We start from the raw sequence: 26707 nt of genomic DNA on the forward strand, positions 1-26707 counted from the left end.
TCAAGGGCATAGTCCGACCTGGGACGTACGTATTGGCCGATCTGAAAGGAGATGTCCTCGTGCACCCGTGGAACGCGGAACACCTGAAGCGTTATTATCCTTGAAATGCCAAAAGGATTTTCAATGAATTTGTAACGACTGTTCCAAAAGCATTATTATCGGAATAAATGTGATGATTTAATTTCGTGCTTCCGAGTTCGACCAGAAATTAAATGGGGGCCACGGACTCTCACGCGATCGCATTCCAGCAGTTGGTTCAAATTCAATCCTTCGAAGCCTAAGGGTACGAGGTGCGATGCCAAAACCACTGACGAACTTAAAATTCAAACCTTTAAGACAAAGGGGCGATGTGAAAAGTTCAAAATGATCAAGCCTCCGAGCTTGGGGGTACGAGGAACGATATGAAAAACAGCTACGGACTTAGGATTTTGGCCTTTTTACCTTTTTAAGTTAAGGATGGAATGTTAAAATCCAGAGTTGGTGCAATGTGATTAAACATTAAGAGATTCAAACTCAAGCTTTCAAATTATTTTAATTAAAGGCGCGACCTTAAAAGTAAAGAGGTGCGAGGTGACATTAGCTGCTGTTCAAAGGAAAAGCGAAGAAAAAAGGTCACTAACAATGAAGTCGAAGCGAATGGGAGTCTCTTTATTGAATGAAGAGCAGAGCCAAGGCTTATAGACCTTGCAACTCTGCCCTGACACTTACAAACAAAAAGAAAAGGGAGGGAGAACGGCGAAAAGCCTCGTGAAGGGTGGTCGCCTAAGAGCCTGTTGGGGGAGCGCCCTCCTGAGTGGAGTCGACCTGGTCCTCTTCGGGATCGGAGTAGTCAGAGTTCAGATCCCTGACATACCGATCCACCAACGCTTGGGGGCCAGGGGTGCCGCTAGGCCCAGACGCCCACTTCTCGGCATACCTCCTTTTCAGACCACTTAAATCGATCTGAAGGTCGGGCATGTCGGAAGCAATGCCCTTCATGAGGAACTTGAAGCCCGCGTCAGAAAAGTCTTTGGCAAATCCATCGAAGTCAGGATGTTGCCTGAACGATTCCTCCAGCAGGACTCCATTGCTGAGGCGTTCCTTCGCCGTCTCCAGCTCGGCAGTCGCATGCTCCAACTCCTTATCCTTCGCTTCGAGCGCCTGGAGCATGTCGTCCTTCTCCTTCAGGAGCTGGAACTTCTCCCTCTCCAAGCCCCTGGTGATGGCGTGGGCAGCTCGGAGTTGAGCCTTGCGCCTGTCCTCCTCCTTCTTCAGTAGCTCGGCCTGAGACTCCACCTCGGCCTTCAAAGTCTCCACCTCGGAGTGAGCCTTCAGCAGCTCATCCTTCATGGTGGAGGAAGCAGCCTCCAAGGCAGCGGAGAACTCCTCTTTCTCCCTCGCTGCCAAAGCTTCTCTCCCATCCAGCTCGGCCTTTATAACCAGAGCCGATTGAATGGAAGCAACAAACACCTGAGAAATGGTACAAGGAAACAGTTAGGTCGAACTATCTGTTGGGCGAAATCAAGCAAAAAAAAAAAATGGGGCACTAGTCTTACCTCGGCAGCGTAGTCAATAGTCCTCTGCAGAACGGACCCAGGAGCGCTCACAAATTTGGACGCCCTCCTTATGCAGCGGTCCAAACTCGCAGCTGAGATGCGGGTCACCTGCTCCCTCACCCCGAGACTTGACGGCTCAATTCTGAACCGCGCCGTCACATCGGACGTCCCGCCCATCCTGGCCGCAGGATCGTCCACCCGATCAGCCCAACTTGCAGGCAAGACCCTGCAAGCTCCGACCTCCGAGGGAGAGATCGCCTTCTTTTTCTTCCTTCTTCGCTTTAGAGGGGCTTGCTCCCTCGCCTCCTCGCCCAAAGGCGGGGCGTCCGCCGCCTCGGTCTGGGCGTCCACCGCCTCGACCTGATCCCTGGGGCGCTTCTCCCTCGAGGGACCCCCAGAAGACTCCAGCTCGATCACCGGGGCTGGATCTTCCGAGGCAGGCCCTGCCACGGCAGGGGTGGGCGGTTTCGAACTCTGGGCAGCCTCAAAGGCGTGGGCTCGGCCCTTAGACTTGCGCTTCACGCCGCTTGCAAATCCGCAAACCATGGCTACAAGATAAAATAAGGGTCAACACAAGGTTAGAGGAAAAAGGGGGGAGGCGAGTTCGGCATACCGAGTTCAGAGTTCGGCCTAGAGGATTCGATGGGACGAACTGTAGGGTTGTAATCTAGCAGCCCGGACTCGAGCAGCAGTTCGTCAGTCACCAGGGTTCCGACCTTCCTACCCCTCGGAAAGCGCTCCTTGTAGTATTTCAGAGTATCGAAGGAGGCCTGCGTAAGCTCGGGGACTGGTCGGATTGAAACTGCACGAAGACAAAATCCGAGTTAGACCTGAATGACAGAAGAAAATTACGCAAAATAAGAACTACTCCGTACCTAGGTTCCCAAACCTAGTGGGGACGTCAAAGAAGGAACGACCTGACTCGTCCTTTGCGAGCCATTCCCCCGAAGCGTAGAACCACTTCATCACCCATCCCTTGATGGAGGTCGGCCCCTTAACTATACCGCCTGCGCCTTTCCTTGCGCACATATAGAACCGACCAGGCTTCTTAGCTATCCTTTTCGCCTCGAAGCACGCGAGGAGCTGGTCTACGTCCAACAGCTCGGCCTCCTCACTATCCCGAGCTCGAAGCCAAAAAAGGATGGCCAAAGCAAAAATGACACCCCACCCATTGGGGGCCACTTGAGCCGGAGCCAACCCAGTCCGGAAGAGAAATTCTTGGACAAAAGGGTGAAGGGGAAGTCTGAGGCCGTACTCAAACATCTTGAAGTAGAGAGTGACCCATCCCTCTGGGGATGGTCAGCTCTCTCCCCCTCCTCCGGAAGCCTGAGGAGGATGTTCTCAGGGATAGCGAATCCCCTACGGAGGGATCCGAGGAAGTGCTCAGGTATCCTAGAAGGGTATTCCAAACCCTGACCTGAAGTGGAGGCATCGCTATCCTCCCCGTCATCGGAGATTCTAAAGTGTTCTATCTCCTCGAGCTCGGCCTCTAACCTACGAGCTAGATCGGATCCTAGGTTGCTGCTAATAGAGGACGACATGACAATTATGTTCGAAAGAGAGAGGGAAGAGACCGACCTACCAAGGGTTCGAGCTGCCTTCAGATCGAACTCCAAGAATTCAAGGAACGTAAGGTATGATCTGAAGGATTGGGGGCATTTATAGCCCGTCGGAGGAACTTCCCCACCGTACACGTGTAATCAACGAGTGGCTGGGATCCTCTCTAAGACCCGAAGCGTCGGAATATTTGAATATTCCGACAATAAATCTTCCGCGACGGTTGTATTTTCCCACGAATAGGAAGTCGCCACGTGTCCAAAGCAGGTTGAATGAACTTCTCTGCCAGGTCGAGATCGGACCAGACAGAGAGGGGGCCAATGTTTGGGGAAGGGTATACTCGGGACACGTGGAAGACCCCTATTGGTGCCCCAAGATGACTCATGAATCACGCCCAGCTCGGAAGGCCGGGATGGCCGCCACCAACGCCTACAAATGCCAAGTGTGAGGGCCGAGGTGAGCCCGGCTCAGGTCCGACCCACCGGGGAGCCCGGTATGTGCCGAGATGCGCAACTGTCTACGGCGTGATTATCGGGCGTAACCGTCGGTCCCGAGATTACCGGATGTAACCGACGGTCCCGAGATTACTGAATGTAACGGTCGCTAGATTAGCGGGACCACCACCCATAAGTAGGGGACCTCACTCCTCGATCAGGTACGATGATTTCTGGCTTCGAACTAGACTTGGAATCCGTCCTATACTGACTTGATCGTCGGAGTGCTCACCTTTCTGTGCAGGTCCGCCCAAGTGGTCAGGTCGGTCCGGAGGCCGGGTTCGAGCTACAACCAGAAACACACTGTTGTGCAAATCTTTGCATAAACATTTGGCGCCGTCTGTGGGAAACGACTGACAATCTAAGTCATCCCAATTCCTTTAAACCAACACGCGAGCGAACATGGTTCAACCAGCGAATTCGACCAATACGACGGATCGAAGGACTCTGGCTGCCAGCGATGCCCACCAGAGGGAGGTCGGAGCAGCGGCGGTAGAGGGGCAAGGTCACGACGGCCTAGCAGGGGAACCCCTCCGCAGGTCGGCACGAATCACCGCGCCTGCCCTGCCGCCTGCACACCCGAGGACGTCCAAGGCCACCCGTGGTCGAGGTGGGACCTCTAAGAAGGGCGCCCGGGGTCCAGCCCCGGCTCCAACAAGCGAGGATTTTTATGCGCTCCAAAGAGAGATGGAGGCAATGCGCACGCAAATGCGCTCCATGGAGGCGATGTATAACGAAATGGTGTATAACGAGTTCAGGGTGCTCACTCTGTTTTGCATGCCTTCTGCGTGGTTTCCGAAGCTCATCTTTCGACTCATCCTAGCTGATCCGACGTTCGCGAAATTGGTCATTTTCTTAATCATTTTCTAGAATTTTCTCTTTTTGTCTTGCTAAATTTTTTTCTCTAAATATTTTTATATATTTCTCTAAATTAACTTTTGTAGTAGCTAGCTTAAGCACAGCTAACAAAACGTAGTTTAATAGAAATTGGGAAATCCTCTTTATGGGGTTTTACAGAAGAACAGGGCCCTTAATTTTTGGTTCTTTTTTTTTTCCAGGTACAATTTATAGAATCCTTTAAATGGGTAGATCTTTGACTATGTTATTTACCATTAATTACCAATGAGAAATAGGAATATATGAGCCTAAACTCGTTGAAAACTCGATAAAAAAAATCAACAAATTAAATAATAATTGACTTTGACGAAATTAAAAAGTCAACCTAGCTATAAGAATATGGATCACACAATCATTAAAATGATCTTCATAGCAAGACAGATGTGGCCAACCTCGAGGAAATGGGTTGAAGTGAAAATTTATTCATGGATTACGTTCATATTTAATTTGGGAAATATGAACAAACATGTGCATTCACCAGAGGTATGGTTAGGAACTCAAATTTTAAATGTCGAGTCAACTTACAAAAAATGAAAAATATCGAAGATGAGAATATACATCAATGCAATAAAATGTGGGGGTGGATCGGGATTTAATCCCCTAACATTTTAGTTGATGTTGTAATGTCTTAATCGTAGTTGAGCTCAAATTGATAAATAATTTTGTATTGATGTAGTTTTATGCCTTTAGCTAGATTTATAAAATATTGTTAGTTAATTTTATTTTATTTATGGTTATATTTGGTTGTTCTAACAAGAAAAAAAAATATATATTTATTTATTTATTTATTTATTTTGGTATGTTATATTTTTTTGTAGAAATAAAAAAATATTTGGTTCGTGGGAGTGAAAATTTGAACGAAAAGTTCAACCACACCTTAACTAGTAGATAATGCTGAATGATCATCGATCTTTTCTAGAATTAGTTCTCTTTAGCTTTTCATAGTAACAGAAAGTTGAATAGTTTCATTAAATTAACTTTTACAATTTTCTAAATGCTTATTTTCATTTTTTCTAATTTCTTGGCTTGCATGAAAATAATTTAATTAAATCTAGATTTATTAATTTACCAAAGTGGATGAAAACAAATTCATAAAATTAAACAAACTTTAATGCTGTGTACTTTAATATACATATAGTCATCCGTGAAATTATTGTTTTTTTCTGTTTTTTTTTTAACTATTCTTCTGCTCCATCCAAAGAAAACATGCAAGGGAATTTGTAAGGAGTACATATAAATTTTCTATATTTAACAAAATAACATGCCTTTTTGATATTTTCAGATATAACAGTATTCCCAAATTACTTTTTTTAGTTATCGTTTCGCTATTATATATCAAACATATATCAAATATATATCAGGAGTATATCTGAAAACATTAGTATATTAGAAGTAAATCAATAGTATATAAAAAATCAATAAGTTCTATATCAGTTGTATAATAGTAAATCACTATTTTACCTGCTTTAACCTTTTATCTTGTATTTTTTTTATCAATTAGAAATTAGTAGGTATTGGCATGCATGGAAAATGAGAAAAAAATTTGATACTTACTGAAAATGACAAAGAAAACTTGAAAGGAACGTGAATGTGAATGTCAATGGTGATTTTCGAAATTACTATCACTGAGAAATCAATTAGAAATTAGAGGTAAATAGAAACTTAGGGTTTTTCTGTATATCAATAATATATCAGTGATATATCAAGTATACATCGTATATATATCAATAGTACAATTAAGTTTTATTTAAAGTTTTAAAGATCAAAATGAAATCAGCAACAATGTCATTCTTAAAAGGTTTAAATATCATTCTTGGGTATCAACATCAAATCAGTAGCAAAGTCCTTCAACCAAAAACTTAAAGGTTTATACATCAAAACGAACCAGTGGCATAAACCAAAAGTAGACTAACAATGTCATTCTTAAAATTCTATAAAAGAAGAAGCATAAGTTCTAGGACAACACTTTTGGTGTTGGTTTATGTTGTCTTTTGGGATGAACCACATCAACATTTTCGACGATGTTTTTTTATTTCATTTTTCGTGTTTGTACCATTGCTTTTATCTGAAAAAAAAAATTATTTTATATATTAGTAGTATATCAGAAAACATATATTAGAGGTTATATGTTCGAAATAATTGGTAGATATCATAGTTATATAAGAAGCAAATCAATTTCATATCAAACATATATCACATATATATCAAGAGTATATATGTCAATCATAGCTATGTCAGAAGTAAATCAATAGTATATCAGAAGTCAATCAGTTCTATATCACCTATAATAGTAAATATCATAGTTTATCAGAAGTAAATCAATTTCATATCATATATATATGAAATATATATCACATATATATCAGGAGTATATCTGTCAATCATAGTTATATCATAAGTAAATCAATAGTATAGCATAAGTCAATCAATTCTATGTTACTTATAGTAGTAGATATCATAGTTATATCAGAAGTAAATCAATTTCATACCATATGTATATCAAACATATATCACATATATATTAGGAGTATATCTGTCAATCATTAGTATATCAGAAGTCAATCAGAAGTAGTTTATTGTTGGTTAGGATATATTTGTAATTTAGAATGTGGGCCTCTGTTTTTTTGCAAAAAAAATGCTATATTTGAAAAACTCAAACCTTGTTGCTATTTTGCTTATTTTCCTAACTTTTTTTTGTCATATCTCAAGTTGCCCCTAAAAAGAAACTATCAACGCGACTTCGGCCAACAAGAAACAACAAGGGATGACAAAAAAAAAAAAAAAATACTCGCAGGACCCTAGCCCCGTGGGTACCCGACCCGATCGAGTTGGGGAATCCTTGGTTTGACCGGAGACGGGTTAAAGTGGGGATCCTAAACGGGGTTTCCACGGGGATGGGGGAGGTCTCCCAATCCCATCCCCTCCTCGGACCCCACCATGTTTAATATTTTATTAATATTTTTATTTTTATATATAATAATATTAATATACATTAATTTTAATAAATACTTTTTAGTTTTTTTTTAAAAAAATCCAAATTCCAATTCCAATTTATCCCCTTTTCTTTAATTTCAACTCCCATAAAAATTATATATATATATATATATATATATATATATAAAGTTAATAATAAATATATTTATCGGGGACGGGTTCTCGATCTGAGAATCCCCCATCCCTGCCCCCAAAATTTTGGGGATAGGGGCGGAGATAGGGATGGCCCCCGAACTTATCCCACCCCATTGCTATCCCTAGAAACAACGTCTCAAAAAGATTTAACCAAAGTATATGGATTAAAAGGAAACGTTGGAGATGTAGAGAGAGATAAGATTGGAAGTGATTAAAAGGGTGTGGTAAAGAAGAGAGAGAAGAGGCATTTTGAATGGCCCTATCTAATAAGCCCTGACAGAGTAAAGAAGAGGGTGAAGGGTGCATTTACAGCCATGGCTGCTGCTCCAATTTGTGTAGGCACATTCAGATCACTGCCCTATGCTTAAGGGGCCCCCTCCCCTATGAAGGGTTTTTTTCACTTCCTAAAGTTGTTTTCTAAATTAAATGGTTCCAAATATACTACTTTAGAAAAGGGGTATCCTTTGTAAAGTCCAATTCGAACCTAGTTCAGAGTGGATAAAATTTTTATTGCCTCTCTTCTTTAATTATTTATCAAAAATTAGAACGATAAGAAATCAAAATGAAAATCAATTGAAATGAAAATATTTTTTTTTTGGTCGTTGTTTACTAAAAATTTTCTGGAATCATGATAAAAATACTGATGTTGTTCTACTGAAATGGTAAAAAATGAATTAGATATATAACAATTATTGGTATACCATTTTCTTATTTATAGCTATTTACATATTCATTCACTAAAAAATGTGCTCATATTATTTTAATTAAAATAATAATACATTTATTTTATTTTATTAATAATAGTAAGTATCTTTATTATAACAATTTATTTAATAATAATAACTACTTAAATTAAAATTAAGATTAATATAATTTTATTAGAATTAAAAAAATAGTTTTTTAAACATCATTTATTGGGGTCATTTGATAGTAATTTGATGGTGTAGATAAATATATGATATATTAGTAAATCGTGTGTCGTTGAATTTGAGTTTGATCAAGAAAATTGGATATAAATTATATGTTCTAAAAACTCACCAAGTGAATTTAAAATTTTGTAATAGCTTCATAAATTGAAGGTATGTTTAAAATGTGGGCTTAACCTAATTAATTTTAGTGTACTAAGAAAAAAACTAATTAATCTGTAAACTGATTTTACTTTCCCATCCACTTTTCATTAAAATATATATATATCAAAATCATTCAAGTACTAAAATGTAAATCCACTATTTCTTTTTAATATAAAATGGGTGAAAATTCTAGTTTTAGAATATTACATCACAACAGCTCTGTTTTTTTTTTCTTTTTTAACGGCTCGTTTTTAAAAATTTAGGGTGGCAGTGGAGATATCTTTGACTACTGAACTAAATCATTATTGTCATTTTTTAATGGTCAAACATTGCCTTTTAAATCGGTTAAAATACGATTTTGGTCCCGGTACTTGCAAGTCTTGATTTATTTTAGTCATCGTACATTGAAAATGTTAATTTTTGTTCCTATACTTTTAAAAAGGGATTATTTTTGTCATTCTTTACAAAATTTTGCACATAACGGGAAACTTTTTAGTATAAAGTAATATTTACATTTTAAAAATATATTGATTTTAGTATTGTGTTGAAATTGTGATAGAAAAAAAATGAGATTAAGAATAAAATTAAGAGACTAAAATAGTTACTTTTTAAAAGTACATGGACCAAGATGAACATTTTGAAAGTACAAGGACTAAAATGAACCAAAATTGAAATTACAGGGACCAAAACGTAAATTTTGAAAGAATATGGACCAAAATGAACAAAAGTTGAAAGTACAGGGACCAAACAAACAAGGTGTATTTTAACCTTTTAAATAAAACTGATTTTGGTAGGGTAAAAATCACTTTTTCAAACACTTTTAGGATGTGTTTGGAGTAACGGTAGAATGAGTGATTTAGGAAAAAAAAATAGATTTAAGTATAATTGATTTTCCAAAATCACCGTCTAAGGATATTTTAAAAATCAATTTAAAACTATTTTAAACTTTCCTAAAATCGATTTTTTTAATTTGACAAACATAATCAATGGGGATGGAAGTGATTTTGGCACTCTCAAATACGGATTTTTTTCTTATAATGTTTTATTTTAAACTTATTCCAAATATATATCACCCATCAAACTATTTCTAAAAATAATCCTTGGAAAATTGAAGAGACGACCTACAATTTTCCAACCTACAATTTTCCAAGTAATTGGGAAAGCGTGAAGTGTCACAGATTGTCTCACCTACAATTTTCCAAGCATTATTCTTGAAAATAGTTTGGTGGGTGATATATATTTGAAATAAATTTAAATAAAACATTATTAAAAAAAAAATCCTCTCAAACACACCCTTAGTTTCTTATATTTGACAATGAAATACAAGTGATTTAAGAAAATAGCAAAGAGTGATTTTAGTTTTTTAGCTTTTTTTTTTTTTACTTGATTGATGAAAATACATATATTTCTAAGGTAAAGTAATTCAATTTTTTTAGTACAATAAATGTGGGGATGAGAACTGAACTTCTCATCTCTAAGAAATGAGCTAGATATCTGTTGAGCTATACAGGTTGGCCATTCCATCCCATTTTTAACTTTTTATTTCTAAAAATTATACTTATTTACTAACCATTTTTTTTAATCTAACTAAGATTTCAACTCTTTCTGAAAATTAAAAGAATAAGAAGTCTTTCTATTTATGTTTTTGGAAAAATTGAAAAAAAAAAGCTCCCTACTCTCCCTCCCTTTCTACATTCTTCTCTCTTACTAGTAAAAAAAAAAATATATAATTGTATTTAACATAAGATTCTTATACTGACCAATCAAGAGGCAATTAAATATTATTCAATGTAAAAGGCTGAAATATAAAAATTACAAGTGAATAAGCACAATTTTTAAAGAAATTAAATGAAACATTGGAAATAAAATGATAATGAAAAAAAGAGTAGGAAAAATTCAAACATGGTATCCTAGCTATGACCAACAATACTCATCATATTTGGTAAGGGAATAAAACTATATGCTAAATTGAATTTGGTCAAAAATGAATATATTGGCTGTTGCACCAACTAAGGAAACCAAAAACTATCAATATCAACCCAACAAATTCAACCTTCTTCTTGTGAGCCTTCCCAACTTCACTCTCTTAATTACCTATAAATACAAGACTTTCTCGTCTCTTTGATTCATTCGAATAAACTTAATAAGAAGAGTTGATATTTAGGGCTCGTTTGATAATGTTTATGTTTCTCATTTCTTCTTGTTCAATAAAGAAAAACTAAATTGCGTATGGTAACTATTTCTTGCTTTTTTGTTCTCAACGATTTTAAAATAAAAATTTTAAGCGAAGGTCAATTTTTTTTAATTAAATATTCGAAAATTTTACGTTTGATTTATTTTTTAGATATATGGTATGCATTTATAAATCAAGAATGATAAAATAATGTCTTTTACTTATGTTTTGAAAAAAGATGGAAATAGGAAAAAAAAAATTTGATTTTGTTATCAGTTTAGAAATATTTCTTAAAAATAAAAATGAGAGATGCATAGGAACAAATATGAAACACTTATATTTATCGAAAATTGAAAATTGAAAATGTGAAATAAGAAATAATAAATATACCAAAACTTTCCTGCAATTAGATTAGTTTCTTTAATTTAATTAAAATGATCATATGATTAAAAAATTTTTTTTTAATCTTTAAGTCAATTCCCAAAATCATTCAGCCAGATGAAATCTTTGTCAAATAAATTTATACTCTTACACTTTTTTTATTTAATGATTTTGAGTTCATATATAAAATCCCATGTAAAGACACGTGTAATGTAATAGGTGGACAGGCTACGAGTTAATTTATTTGTCAAATAATTGAGTTTGAAACAGGTTGCCTTTTTCTTCAATTATTGCCTTCCATAATTACATCGCTTTTGGATTAAAATATTGTTTCTAATTTTAAAACTACTTTTGATTTTTAAAAGTAAAAACAAAAATGAATTTGGCATATTAGTTTTTTAAAACCAAAGGGTGGCCTTCAAAGTTCAATATTAGTTTTTTTAGTTTTCTTTTTTTTTTATATTAAAAAAAGACCTTTCATTTTAATGTGGGAAATCAAAATTTTAATTCCCTTTTATTTCTGAAAAATAATTTAGTAATTTTGACTTTTTTTTTTCTTTCTTTTCAATAAGCATGGTTTGGAGTGGATGCATCCAAACATATTTGTATTTTATTTAAAAAAAATAAGAAAGAAACTATAAATAAAAAATAATTATGGGTCTCATTTGATAATGTTTCATTTCTTTCTTTCTTTGTTTCGTTTCCAGTTTTTAGAATTATATTATTCCTATTTCTCATCTTTTTTAGAAACGTTTTCTATAAAAAAAAATTTAACAACAATTAAGTGATGAGTTATCTATAATAATTTTTATTAATCATAACTTAGTCATAAAATTTTTTATTTTATATTTTTTTTGACATATAAAATTTTTTATTCATCATGTGACCATTAAGATGAATAATTTATCCACCTCAAAATAGCTAGCTATTATAGGAAAATGATACCATTTATTTGGTCTAAAAATGTTGTTATTATGTGGTAAAAAAAATTGGTTGTTAATTACCCTAATAAACTAACTAGTCTCAAAATAAAAATTAACATCTTTCTTAAATTTACCAAATGATCTTTTTTTTTAATTTTTAGTGATCCCTCATTTTTAAAAACTAATACATAAATAATGAAATTGAAACGAATTAAAAAAAAAAACTAAATATATATTTTAGTCCATGACGTTCAAATGTTCTTTCGATTTTGCCCACATTGTTTAAAAAGTTTCAATTTAATCATTCATATTTTAAAAATTTTCAATTATACTCTTTTTGTTAGTAAATGTTAATTTTCGCTTATGATAAGTTTACATGACATTATTTTGTGTGAGTTGACGTAAATTTAGAGGATGGATTAAGTCACTGACAGAAAAAGCTAAAAGTCAAGTTTTGTTATTTGAAAGAGAAATTAGAAACTCTCGATCTATTAGACTGGTTACCTATTCTAAATTTCTGTCAATTATGACATTTACCCATTAGAAATTTATAGTGAAAATTTTACAAATATATAAGGGACTAAATTGATACTTCTTAAAACAAAAAAGACTATATTGAAAAAAAAAACTTCCAAAATATTAGAGGCTAAAACAAATATGGTTTAAAAATAATTTGGTCGTTTTACCTTTTAACTTTGGTTCATTTTAGTCTATATACTTCTAAAATATTCATTTGATTTATCGTACTTTCTACTTTTATCCATTTTAGTTTTTTGACTTTCAAAAAGTCCATTTTAGTCTCTCTACCTTTAAAAAGTGACCAAATTGATCCCTATTTGCAAAATTTTATATACATTGAAAACCTTCTAATATAAATTTGTGGCTACAATTCAAGAAATTCAATGCGTGAAATGTCATGCTAAAATTATGATCATAAAAAATGAGATAAAAATAAAAATGAAAAGACCAAAAGGGTCACTTTTAAAAATACATGGACTAAAATGAATATTGCAATCGTACATCGACTAAAATAAACAAAAGCCGATAAAAGTCTAGCTGCACAAAAATAGATATTTTGAAAATAGAGGAACCAAAACGAACGTGGTATCACCTATCACGAAGTCTTGGATTCAAGTCGTGTGCTGCTCAGTCCAAACAACGAGCCTCGATTACAAGAATCCACCGAATAAGTCATACAATATTAATTTCAAAATAAAAAAAATGAACTAAAGTTGAAAGTAACCGAGTAAATAACATTTAACCAACAAATATTTATCTTTAAAAAAAAATAGCATAAAATCTCATAGAGGTGACATTGCTTTTTAGATGTATGTTGAATGGTCTTTGTACAAATTACAAAAGAGAGTGAGTGTGTGTGTGTGTGTGTGTGTGTGTGTGTGTGTGTGTGTGTGTGTGTGTGTGTGTATGGGTGGCAGTGTACGATTTTATTCTTGTCAAATAATTGAGTTTGAATAATAGCCTTTGCCTTTTTTCTTCAATTATTGACTTCATCTATACTTTCATTTACTTTTCTTTTCAACAAATAATTATATATATATATATATATATATATATATATGAAATGATGGTCCAAGAGAATTTTTTTCTTTTCCATTTTTTAACCAATGCAGTTTGTTTTTTTTAGCGTATTACATTGAGGTGAAGATTCGGTCTATAGTTTTGGTCTGGTTATGACGCATTAATACTTTAACGTTTAAAGTATATTTGAGTTGACATGTGATATGGTAATTTAAAGCCTATTACGTCATATACATGACATGTTATGTTAGTCTATTAAACGTAAAAAGATAACAAGTTTATTTTTAGCCAAATATATTATTTGGGTGTGGGAGCATGCATATCATTTTTAAATCTAGAGATAAAGTTTGATATTTGATATTGAAAATATGTCTCACCTCATATGAGAATAATATTTCGCAAATGTGAGATATCGAAAATGTTATATTATTCCGCTTTATTTTTTCCTAGAGTTTTTTTAAACCAATGTTTATTATGGTTTTATATAATAAAATGTTATATTTTTTTTAATATGTAAACACTTCCCAACACAATTACGAAAATAGCACAAACTATATAATATATATATATATATATATATATATATATACACCACAAGTGAGATATTGTGACTTGTTTTTAACTTTGTATTTTGTTATTTTTATAGATTTAAAAATTAGATATTATGACTGTATTATTATGATTTTATTATGTTATTTCTTTAATTCTTTACATTTTGTTTATGTAATATACATTGTGTTTTAAAAGACTTTTTGTATAAAAGAAATGGCTTCTTGACTAGTTTTTTTTTTTCTTTTTGCTGTATGAAATAAATTTAAACATCGAAAGTCCAGTTTCCTTTTGTTATTTTGTTTTGTAAAACATTTTTTAGAAGACCTAAAAAAATCTTTTTTTTTAACTTTTTGAAAACAATATTTTTTTAAAAATTTTGTTTTTAACTAGACATATATCTCCAACTAAAAAATATCGTGAGTTTGAATCCTCATTCTTATTTCTTATTGTACTAAAAATAAACAAATAAATAAATATTTTCGAGAAAATATATAGCATTTAATGTTTATACAATATATGATTCTCTCTGAATTTTAAAAAGTTTTGAGTTACCTAACAAAAATTCTATAATTTGGTACTTGATCTCTTATAACTATCAATTTTATCCTTGCTATATTAAAAATTCTCAATAAAATTCTTCCATTAAAAGAATGGTTAAAATTTGAAAACAAAAATTTTATGTTTCAAGAATTATTGTTTTATTAACATTGTTGGGTTTAGTCCCATATAGGTTAAGGAAATGAGTGATCTAAGAAGAACAATTATCTCCATTGGTGGGAGGACTTTTTGGTGGAACTAAAAGCAAAGCCGTGAGGGCTATGCTGGACCATAACACATCAATTTATATTAAGATCAAAGACCAAAACATAAAATGGTATTATACAAATCAATGAACGGAAAAAATAAATGATGGTTAAATACTATTTTGATCCATGTACTTTTAGTTTTAGTTCATTTTGATCCATATACTTCCAAATTTTGTTCATTTGAGTATTTACACTTTCATGTACATTTTAATATACACTCTTTTAAAATGTGCATGAATTAAAATAGATATTTTAAAAATATAGAAATCAAAATGGTACTGAAACAAAGTAAGAAATAGAACTATAGACGTTTTGAAAATACAAATATCAAAATAGTACGGAGACGAACCAGAAATATATTAGATTAAAAATCCATAATGAAGTGGGGCAGGTGGAAGGGTGGGGGTGGGGGTGGGCAGGGCTATGATTGTCATTTCCTTAAACCAGGTGAAAGCTTGAGGCCCTGTTTGGCTTTATTGAGACATCTTCAACAATTTTGTCTTCTCACACCCTCCCCTCCACTCAACTCCATTTCCACTTCATTTCAATCCTTCAATTCTTTTTAACAATTTTTTTTGTTAAAATCAATCAATGGCTTACCTAAATTGAGTTAATCAATTCCTAACCAGTACGATACATAGTTTGATTTACGTGTATCTAATAAAGAATAGATAATTGTCTAATATGAGCGTCACAAATGTGGCTGTCACTCTCATAACCGTTAGATGCATGATTGTAAAATACTTTTTTAGTTTCTCATTGGTGCATTTAACTTCGTGAAAGTAGTAGTCGTGTTGTGTTAGTAATATGTATGCTAAATTATTTCTTCAAAGTTTGGTGACAAATTATAAATAATTAATGTATTGATTTTCGTTATCATCGAAATGTTACAAATCATATTGACTAACTTTGAAAAGTAAATAGTTGATTAATGATTTACCATGTCAATTTGACTTTGAAATAATAAAATTTCAGTTGATATTTGAAGTGTTATAACACATTGACTTATTTTCAAACTTTAAAGGTAATGTTATTGGTTGAGTATGAGGATTAAACAAGTAATTTAACATAAGATTAACTTGAACGAGAGAAAAATGTTAGAGGAATTTTCATCAAATTTTTAGAAACATAAATGTGCAGTAACTATTGATGTTTATAGTTTCTTATTTTTGAAACATTTTAAAATTTGTATAGAAATTCTACTTCCCTTCTTTAAAAAACTAAATATAAGATAAAATTTTTAAAAAGTAATTTTCAATAAAATCTTACCTTTTACTTTTCCTAATTTTAAGATTTTAGAAAACAATATCTAATTTTTCAATATATGCAATTCTATTTCTATTTATTAAAAAAGCATAAACAAATTACAAATAATAGAAATAGAAGCAAGAAGCAAGAGCATTCCTAAATAAAACCCCAATAATCGTTTTACTTGATATTAATAGGTCATTGAAAAATAGTGGACTAAAGAATGGCATAAGCTAGCCAAAATAAACAAGAGACATATGACAAATCTTTGCATCATTACTTTATAATGCAAATGTTATTTGATATTAGACCTAAAAATTTCTAACAAAAAACACAAAAAAAAGAGGGCTTTACTGTGATGATTGGAAAATGACGAAATCCAAAAGAAAAGCCACGCCATTGATAACCAAATTTGGAACAAAAAAATATATATAATAATAGCAGGTGACAACACAAAAGGCATAAACCTCAAGAAATCCAAAAATGAAAAAGAAAGAACAGCATAAACCTCAGGTCTCTAAGTTACATACAATTCATCAATCCAAATCAACGTCCGACAATTGAGTAAGCTCAGTAGAAACATCTCCTAATCCAATCCAAAAGGAAACACGCTCCCAAATAAAATCCAAAGACAACACACATGGGAGGACTTCTACACCTCAAAATCAATATCTCCTCCTCGGGCTCCTTGAACGTCGTTCCCGAGTAGGTCTGCAATTAAGTTAGGAAAAATATGGTTCGTGAATTTCCCATAATGCAAACCTTTGGTTATCCCCAAGCTTTGAGAAGCATACCTTGTGTTCTTTCTTCTGATGGGTCCATGGCTGAATGCCCAATCGACATTGATAATTTGGGTCAGAAGTTCAGATCCATCCATGGCAGATATGGCTCTCTCTGCTTCCTCAAAGCTCTCGTATTCGATCAATGCATAACCCTTCATGAAACCAAAATAAAATGTCGTCACATTGCCACAGCAGAAAATTGGTAAATATCTGAGAGTTAGGTAAAGATACCCCCACAAAATAGATGGAATATAATGAAACTCAAATAGTAGTCAAGATATAATATTGGAAACAAATATCATACGAACCAAAGAAAAGTGGCTCTAAAGCCGAGCATACAGGTTGGTTGGGTTAACAATTTAACTTATAAAACAAAGCCTGTTAAAAGAAATGGTGGGAGAGTGGCTCCTCGAGGTACAAAGGAAAAGGCAGAGTCCTCTAGTCCAATACCTCTACAGCTCTTTCTTGGCTCCTATGCAAGGAAAGAAATGCTAGGACTTTTTCAGAGGAACTTTTTTGTGATGTTGTACCATTAACAGCCTTGGATTGGAGTGCTCAAAAGAACTGTTCCTTTGTACCTAACTAGGATTGGAGGGCTTTTGTTTGATCCATTCCCTTTGGAAAAGGAACATTTGTCCCTATGTTCTACAGATTGTTTTTGTCGGCTAAGGCCCCTTTGAATGTCATTCTCTGTTTCTTATCTTTAGAAAAAATGGTGGAAGAGATGATCAACGAGGTTGATGGCACTAGCTGTGGACTTCCTCATGTGAATCTTAAAACCCTCCAGTCAACTTTATCGTGAAAGTTGATCCACATGACTGAATCTGAGGGGAGTTACGGATTTGAGAGCTGGATAGAAAAGCGTCCTTTTCCACCAAATCCTTACTCCTAGACATTGAAGCTAAAGGTGAATCTACACATTCCATATTCCCTCTTATATGAGTTCATATGGAGAGATCAATACCCAAAAAAGATTAAATTCTCTCTTTTTGAGTTGGGTCACCGAGCCATCAATACTTTTGACAGGTTTCACCATTGATTACCATGCATGTCGACTTTCCTCAATGGTGCTTCCGTTATAAGAAGGATATAAAGTCTCAAAGCCACATTTTGCTCACTTGTAGTAGTAGCTATGCAATGAGATTTTGGGAGAAATTGCTTTCAACATTCAGTTGGTCAATAGCCTTGCCTACCAATACAAAGAATATTCTCTCTTACATACTCAAGGGCCACCCTTTCAACAAAGAGAAGCAGCTTCTTTGGATGCACTTCATTAGCCCATGTCTTTGGGCTACATGGAATGAGACAAACCAAAGGGTCTTTTGTTTTTGGATGCACTTCATTAGCCATTGCCTACCAATACAAAGAATATTCTCTGTTACACACTCAAGGGCCACCCTCTTTCAACAAAGAGAAGCAGCTTCTTTGGATGCACTTCATTAGCCCATGTCTTTGGGTTACATGGAACGAGACAAACCAAAGGGTCTTTTGTGCTAAAGAGCAAATTTTTGTAGGCTTTTTGAATCTATTGTTTATCTAGCTATTTCAGGGTGTAAATTCTCATCACTTTTTCATGTTTATAGCTACTTTACACTTTTGTCCAATCGGGGAAGTTTCTCGTAACTCCCTTGGATTGAGATTTTTCTCCCTCTTTTGTAATTACATACATTAATGAAATTGTTCTTATAAAAAAATTATGGAGAAGAAAATCCACATGTTTGACTCTAGAATGAGCAATCTATGTTGGCAATCGATATGTAACTTTACCTGAGAAAAATAAATAAAAGTGTCTCCATTGCTTATCTCCATTTAGATGAATTATGAATGTGAAAGTCGACTCTATGATGGTTTCTTCGTAGGAACGTCACTAGGTTCTTTCTTTCAAGATCCTCAAGGGGTCAGGAGTTTGTTGGATTTTATCTATTCTCAAGGTGCACTTGCATTACTTTATCAGGATTCTATTCATAAAAATTTCCTAGCACTCTTTGGATGGTGCATTTCAAAGCTTTCATTAATGAAATTATGGCATATTAAAGAATCTTTGAATTCAAGGACATAGTACAACCTAACAGAACTTGTTCAAGTAAGTTCGTGACATATTCAATAAATTTTCCAGAAGCTTGAGTAGAGTTGAACTGCTTTTTCATCTTGTGTTTGCCAATTTGAAACACATTAATGTTCTTTATTCCATCGTAGCTGGTTAACTGTCCTGTAAAATCTTGGGTGGAGGACACCTTATACTCCAACCTTTTGGTACCCCTTCTTTGATTTATTTATTGCATTGGAGCTGGTTTCCTTTGTACTGCAGGATCTTATGTGGAGGACATAGCCTTAACAACCTCTGGGCCTCTGGCCTTTTGTACTCCTTTAATTTTTATATCTTTTTAATATTAAATTGCAGAGAAAAGGGTACTTAACCACTTGAGCTATGCTCAAGTTGGCCTTTTGTACTCCTTTAATTAATTAATTTCCCCTTTTTTATCAAATTAATTGATTAATTTTCATAATGAACACCTTTAATACAACCAAGAAAGATATTCAGATAAGACCAATAGAGCTTGAAAAGAATTACCCCAATTGGTAGACTTAACAAAGAAATATAATTACGAAAGGAAGGGGGAAAGGTACACCAGAAAGGGTGAGGAACTACTTGGTAACACCCTGTTTAATACTAAAACAATTTATTGTGCTTTCAAGAATGGTAGTGGAACTAATGTTGCCTAGAAAAAGGGAGAATGCGCAGATAAAAAATTGTTTTCAAATATAAAAATAAATTCCACAATACTACTTTCTTCTTACGAACCATCCATCAATCATTAGCAAAACATTAAATTTCTATCTGGATTCCTCTAAAAAATTCCTAGTTATTCTACTTTTTTTAGTTTAAAACAACCAAGTATATGCATATTTTTCTTCTCTCTAATAGGAAACAGATAAAAATATGTAATTCTTGTTTCCTTAGGATTAAAAAAATTAAATAATATAGTATAGTAACCAAATATACCTTGACAAACCCAGTACGACGATCAAGATTTAGATGCAAATTCTTTATCTCCCCAAACTCACCAAATGCATTTTGTAGATCATCCTCCTGTGCCTCTTCATGTACACCAGTCACCAGAATGATCCATCCTTCAATAGCTACACAGTACACACAGTAACTTAAATCATAAATTAATCTGAGGTGTAATAGCTAAAGGATCTATTACCCTCCATATGAACTATTAAGATCACATATTTAAACATTTCTCACTGACAACAGAGTGCCAAGGATAAGCTCGGAAAGCCTAAACAATGGCAACAGACACCATCAACAAAAATAAATGTTTTAAATTTGAAAAGTAAGAAGCAAAGGATCCATCACCTTCCTGCAGAAGCAAGTGCATAAGTTATCCGACTACAATTTACTGTAGCATTAAATCATGGTTAGGATAGTCTTGATCTTTTTGAAAATTCATGATTATTCTAAACTCATGAGATCATAAGAAAAAATGCAACGAAGTAACCTAGGTTATGTTTAGCACCCTAAACCTACAATGAAGAAGCTTTATAAATGAATAAAAGGTCAAACACAGATTCTTACATTGAATCATTAATTTACTCGTAAATTCATTTTAGAATCTTCGATCTGATCTGGAAGCAAATTCTATATTATCAGGGTAAAGTTAATCCATTTTTGGTATGAAACACGATATTTCATTTATAAAGTTTGTCCATTTTCAGTTTCAACCTTTAAGAAAGTCTCGGTAAAATGTTCCAGCCCAAAAATTGAAAACTCAAAACATCTAGATTCTAGAACTGAAAAAGATTGGATATTTGAGAGATCATAAGACCTAGCAACAAGTAGAGTTCTAAAACACCCAACCAATCCAATAATCTTTCCTAAATTTAATTCTTTTCCATTTTCCAACTTAAAATAGCAGAGCTGGTCTACTAAAGATCTACATTTTTTGATTTGGAACCAAGGAGATTTAGGACAAAGGAATGGTGAAGAACAAGTAAGCCAACCGAGACCATCCAGCCCAACCTTGATTTTTAATTAGTTGATGTTGAATGGTCTTCCAAGGGAAATCTCCCAACCCCCACTAGGCCAAAAGGGCTAAATTACCTAATTTTACGCAATGCCCAAACCTCCTTCAGAATGTAAAGGAACATTGAGCACTTCACAATGTGGCTGCCACACTGTATTTGCCCCGCCTTAAAAGAGTACCTGATTAGGTTTAATACTTCTTTATGGGGATCGGTCATTAAGACCTTATGTAATTATCAGTTAGGTTTTATTCTTTTGGATTGAAGTCTGTTTCTTTAGGGGTTCCCTTTTGCAGGGCTGTTTTTGTTCGCCTCCATTTTTTGTATTTGTTTTTTGTATCTATTTTTCATTTCTCAAAGTGATGTTTCTTAAAAAAAAAAAAAAAAAAAAAAAAAAAAAAAAAACTTCTCCATTCTCTTAATAATTTTTTATGGGATTTTAAAAAGGAGAAGTAAGATCATTTGAACGAATCAATTGAACTAACCCCATTTTCTAAATAAATTTTGAAGGGGCATAGAAAGGGAAAGAAAGTAAGGTAATTTGGAGCAGGCTAGGGCTTTCGAATCAAAGCATGGGCATCTGCAACTAAGAGGGCAGTAGATCATTGATTGACCCAATCAAACCAATGTTATTCTTCCACCCCTAGAGAGAATATAAGTCTTCCTTTGAGATAAGTAGCCAGAGATCCTCTCACCAAAAATAGAAGATGAGAAAAACATTGGTCTGATCCCTACCAGTTGTAAAGACCTTCAATAATGTTGGCCACTGTAGACTCATAACTCAGAAGTCCATTGCTCAAGAAATCAGCCAAAACTGTTGAGAGAAAGGGAAAGCCTGGCTGGCGGACTTCCAGACAAGGTCAATGCTGTTGGCCATCCCAAATGAAGCTGAATAAGGGATATTTAGTCATGATTAAATGGAGAGATGTCTTTATGTTAGTCAACAAACCAACCTCTAATCAGGTTGAGCGAACATAAGCATTTAGCCTTTTCCTTGAATGGGTGGTTAGTCGGGATAGAGTGGAGAGATAACTTTATGTCCCTGTGCAAAGGGTTCGTCCGCTCATAAGAAGAAAAGAGGAAATTCCAAAAGCAGGAGGCGAGGTGGCAAATGAATGGAAAAGTGGTTTTGAGACTCATTCTTTGAATTCTCTCTAGAATGTTGATGCTCCATCATAACTTCCCACTTCAAGACTTCGATCCTTATCTCTATGATAATTTCCCACATCAAATTTTAGCCAAGATCTGTTCATTGTTGAAACAGTAAGGCACACGAGCTGACATCAACAGTAAGCAAAACCCCTAAAAAGCTCAAGGGAAAGATTTGTCTACTCTAACCTATAATTTCCGAAGATTCAAGAAGAAAAGAAATAACTTCCCTCACAACCCAAGGGGCAATGTATCTAAACTCGCCACCTACAAAGTAAATAAACATCCAGAATTTCATAACCCTAGCTATAACGAACGGAAAGAACCCAACAAACAAAATGGTGAAAACCAATCTGTCAAACTAGGTAATGAGGAGGAGGAGACAAGGAAGAACTAACATCGTTGGGGGCCGGGGCCATCAGCAGACTTGAGGGAATCAAAGTCGGACCCGGCGAGACGGGTGTTGCGATCGGATTCGTCTCGGAAGCCACGACCCTTGGTCTTCTTGGGACCGGCGAGAGAGGACGAGGCGCCGCCGGTGATGGCGGATTTGAGCTTAGGAAAAGGAGCTCGTGGGGAGGCGTCGGCTTCGGCGGCTCCGTCCTCGTCCATGAGATCATCTTCCTCGGGCTCAAAGTCCACAGCCTCAACATCAGCGCTTGCCATGGCTCGCCGCCGTCTCTCAGAGCTCCTCGTGGGTTCTGCGGAAGAAATGGGAAGGAGAAGGAGGAGAAGAAGATTGGGAAGGTGGGGTTTTTGGGGATCGGAACGAGGGTTTCTGGTTTGCCGCTAACCCAATTTCTCTCTTTTTTTTTTAGATTTTTTTTTCTTTTTTCCCCTTTTTCTCTTCTGATCTTATGACATGCTTTTGCACGTTCCCATTGTAAATGGATTTTTTTTTATTTACGAGTTTGATTTTCAATTTTTTCAAGGACGAGTATCAAACTCACAACTTTTTCGTTTAAGATATATGTCAATTACTACTGAACTATGAACTATAGTTAAATATTTATGTAATTTTAATAATTTCTAAAACATCAATATAATACATACATGTACTTGATTTTTGATAGGTTTGTGACTTTTTTTTAAATTTTTCTATAATACATATTCGTACTTGATTTCATTAAGCTATACTCGTTTGGACGATTTTTTAGGAGAACATGGGTTATGTTCATGTTGTCTATTCATTATTTTTATTAGTTTAATGCTTACGTAGCGTATTGATTGTATTATTAAAGAGTTATATGATAACATACCAATGACACAAGTGTGAAATGATTAGAAGTTTTTTAAAATACTTAAATATATTAGACTCAAAATTGAGATTTCAAATTCTTATTAAAAAATTTTTAGAGTTGATCATACGATATTGGAAAAGCATTAGTAATCTGTCATGAATATTAAACATTAAAATCTCCTCTCCTGATCCTATTCTCGATTGACTACACAAAAAAATAGACTTGGTATTTAAAAAACCATCAATTTTGTTATTTATATTATTTTTTATAATATGTAATGTAATGCGTTAACCTACGTATGGTTCAATTTGTTAAGACATCTTTGACAAAGATGTTAGAGGTTCATATTAATATTAATTTAATAATGTATTTTTTCTTACCGTCATCTATCTTATTGGGCCTCTTTTACTTGTTTTATTTTATGGCCCATTTTTCACCCAACCCATCTAAGTCTAGGTCTTGGTTTGTAAAGCTTATTTAAGCATCCTTATCTCTCTTTAGTTGAAAACTCGAAGAAGAAGAAGAGGGATAGACGAGAGTCACCACCATGAAAGATAGAGATCAAGCCACCGCCTCCACCCACCTTAAATCGGCGGCACCACCCGGGGAATCCGCTTCACCTGCCAAATTACTCTCTCTACTCCTCCACTAACTTGGGTAAAGAGTTCACTTTTCCCTCTATTTTTTCATTTGAAATTTATTAGTTGCTTTTCATCGTATTCTCTCTCTGCCTCAAAAACCTCTCCTACCTCGGTAAACGAGTTTTTTCTTTTTTTTCCAATTTTATGTTTGATTTGTCGTGCCTGTTCGCCTTTCATGGTAAGTTTTCAATTTTTCGTTCCCCAGCTCCCGACCCCTCCTTTCGGAATTTTTTTTATGTATTTCATTCATCATCGCACGTGTTCTATTTATGTTCTTTTGAATAAATATTGTATGATTTCTCATGTGTTCGATTTCTATTATTTCAATAAATAAATATTGTTATGCTTTGGTTTCAGATTGTTTTCTTTATTCTTCTTCATTAGTTTGACTCATTGGTATGTTCAGCAATTGACTGAGTATGATGACGGCAACCTTTTAGGGTGAGAGGTATTTACACGAAGCAATGGATATGCATTACTGAGAGTGACTGCAGATACTAACATAGAGAACAAACAATAACGAGAGTAAGAGCAACAGTGAGAGTCAGAGCAAGAGCGAGACAAAATACAGAGAGGTTTTTTTTTATATATTTTTATATATATTTGTTTGATATTGCTAGAGAATGAGAATTTTTAACATTACTGGAGAATTAAAATACATCAAAATATTTGAAATTTATTGGAAACCAACGCAACTAAGGCCACAATGCCTCCATTGCTCGCAAACGAGCCTCTAATGTCGCCACTCTATCTTCGAGTTTTTTTTCTCCATCCAACCTGTCTGCCCATTCATGTTATCTGTTCGTTATCCTTTCTATGGCGTACATCTTGATTCTTGCAATGCCTTTTTTCTCATCCTCCAACTTACCCCTTGTAGGATCTTCATATGGACTTTCCCTTTGTGATGTACCCCGTACAAAATAGAAGATAAGGGAACATAAGAGAAATGATAAAACTTGAATGCAAATGTATGTCATATATATAAGACGAAGAAGTGCCGGGGAATTAATATTCATTGAATGTGGTTAGGTTATCATTGTTTTGGTCTAATGGCGTGTGAGATTTTCAAAACTTAATTAATTGGTTACGAGTTTCTAGTAATAGGGAAGTGCAAACGTCAAATCATGATACAAAGAGTGAGAGCGAGATCAGTATATTATACGTATACTTTTGTATTTCAATATAAATTTAACTAACAATTCATCAAATATGAGGATTATATAAAATTACAATTATTTAAAGAAATAAACGAGGACTAATATGAGGGCATCTACCCACCCAAGGTTCATAAACGCGCCTTCAATTCAACGACTATATGCGAGCTGTCTTTTCTCTATCCCGCATCGTCGTTCAGTGTCGCGCTCGTCGTTAATCATTTTTTCCATTAAGGAACAGGTTTCCTCTGTCCCCCATTAATAAGAATCTTGTGTTATTGAGTTCATGTATGATAGTATGAAGTTCTCCCTTCAGTTGTCGAATGTCCTCCTCGTTTCTATTAATATAAGCACCATAGGGTCCCATGAAAATTTTCTCCCACTGAAGAAGTTGGTATCACCAGTGGACTTGTTGCCTCTTAAGCAGACATTTCTTTATTACATAGTATATTTCTTACAAATGGCGATATAAGGTAAATGTTAGAATGATTTCACAACTTTGTTCCAAAGTATTATTATATATAGAAACAGGAAGATAATGGTTTTAAAGGAACATTAAATGTAAGTTTGAATATATTAATTGGGAGGTAAAACAACGGTTTGCTTTTTTATACGTGTGTTCCCATGCGTTGGGAATCTTAAAGGTCACGGCCATATTGGAAAGACGCGAGAAAGGGTTAGAAAGAAGTCAATGTAGAGCAAGAGAGAGAAGATAAAGCGAGAACGAGAGCGAAAAGATAAAGCGAGAGCCAAAGCGAAAGCATGAAACAAAGCAAGAGCCAGAGCGTGTTGTGAGCCACGACTAGAGCAAGAGCCACAATGAGATCGAGAGCCATAGCAAGGTCGAGATCGAGAACACATCACAGTCAATAGCAAGAGCACAAAAAAGAGTAAAATTGAAATATAGCTCACAATAAGTGTTACGGTTTTCAAAGAAAAAATAAATAACAAAATAAACATAACCATACATGAAGGTGAAAGTACAATGAGCATGAGATACATTACAGCGTTCCAAAAATGGATGATTTACTTAATATCACTATGCACCCATGACAATCATACGAGCTTCCAACCATGTTACAAAATCATTGAGCTTCTTTTGTCGATCTTCTAGTTCATCTGTCCAAGTGGTCACTTCGTTCAACATCTATGATTTCTCTTGTTTACAAGGGTAAAAATAAGCTAGTTAGATGTTGTTTTCCAGTATTTTACACTTAGAAACCGTGTTTTTAGCTTACTCTAGTGTCCAAAACCATTCATTCATAGTTATCTTGGGTTGTACATGCATATAGAGTATTTTTATAATATTTAGAGCTGGTTTATAACAAAAATTACGATTTTGTGCAGGAAATTATCAAGCTAGGTGCTTGACGCCTTGTTCAATGTCGAGATTGCCCTTAATGTGAA

At 34.6% G+C, this 26707-nt stretch overlaps 1 protein-coding gene and 1 long non-coding RNA gene across 2 annotated transcripts; one reads left to right on the plus strand and one right to left on the minus strand.

Annotated features, from left to right (window-relative positions):
• Positions 1 to 16703: 16703 nt before the first annotated feature.
• Y14 (RNA-binding (RRM/RBD/RNP motifs) family protein) lies at positions 16704 to 23110 on the minus strand. Its single transcript, XM_022298674.2, has 4 exons — positions 22663 to 23110; positions 20091 to 20227; positions 17099 to 17238; positions 16704 to 17015 (listed from the first exon to the last, which is right to left on the minus strand). Exons 1-4 carry the CDS (start codon positions 22928 to 22930, stop codon positions 16970 to 16972), a joined length of 591 nt encoding a protein of 196 aa, XP_022154366.1. The 5' UTR covers positions 22931 to 23110; the 3' UTR covers positions 16704 to 16969.
• Positions 23111 to 23973: 863 nt separating this feature from the next.
• Positions 23974 to 24832, plus strand: LOC111021607 (uncharacterized). The gene is made up of 2 exons (XR_002602853.2): positions 23974 to 24162; positions 24553 to 24832. It is a non-coding gene; the product is annotated as an uncharacterized LOC111021607 (long non-coding RNA).
• Positions 24833 to 26707: the final 1875 nt, after the last annotated feature.

The sequence above is a fragment of the Momordica charantia genome (genome assembly GCF_013281855.1).
Source record: "Momordica charantia cultivar OHB3-1 chromosome 6 unlocalized genomic scaffold, Mcharantia_2.0 BLBB01000006.1, whole genome shotgun sequence".
In the NCBI taxonomy this organism is placed as follows: Eukaryota; Viridiplantae; Streptophyta; class Magnoliopsida; order Cucurbitales; family Cucurbitaceae; genus Momordica; species Momordica charantia.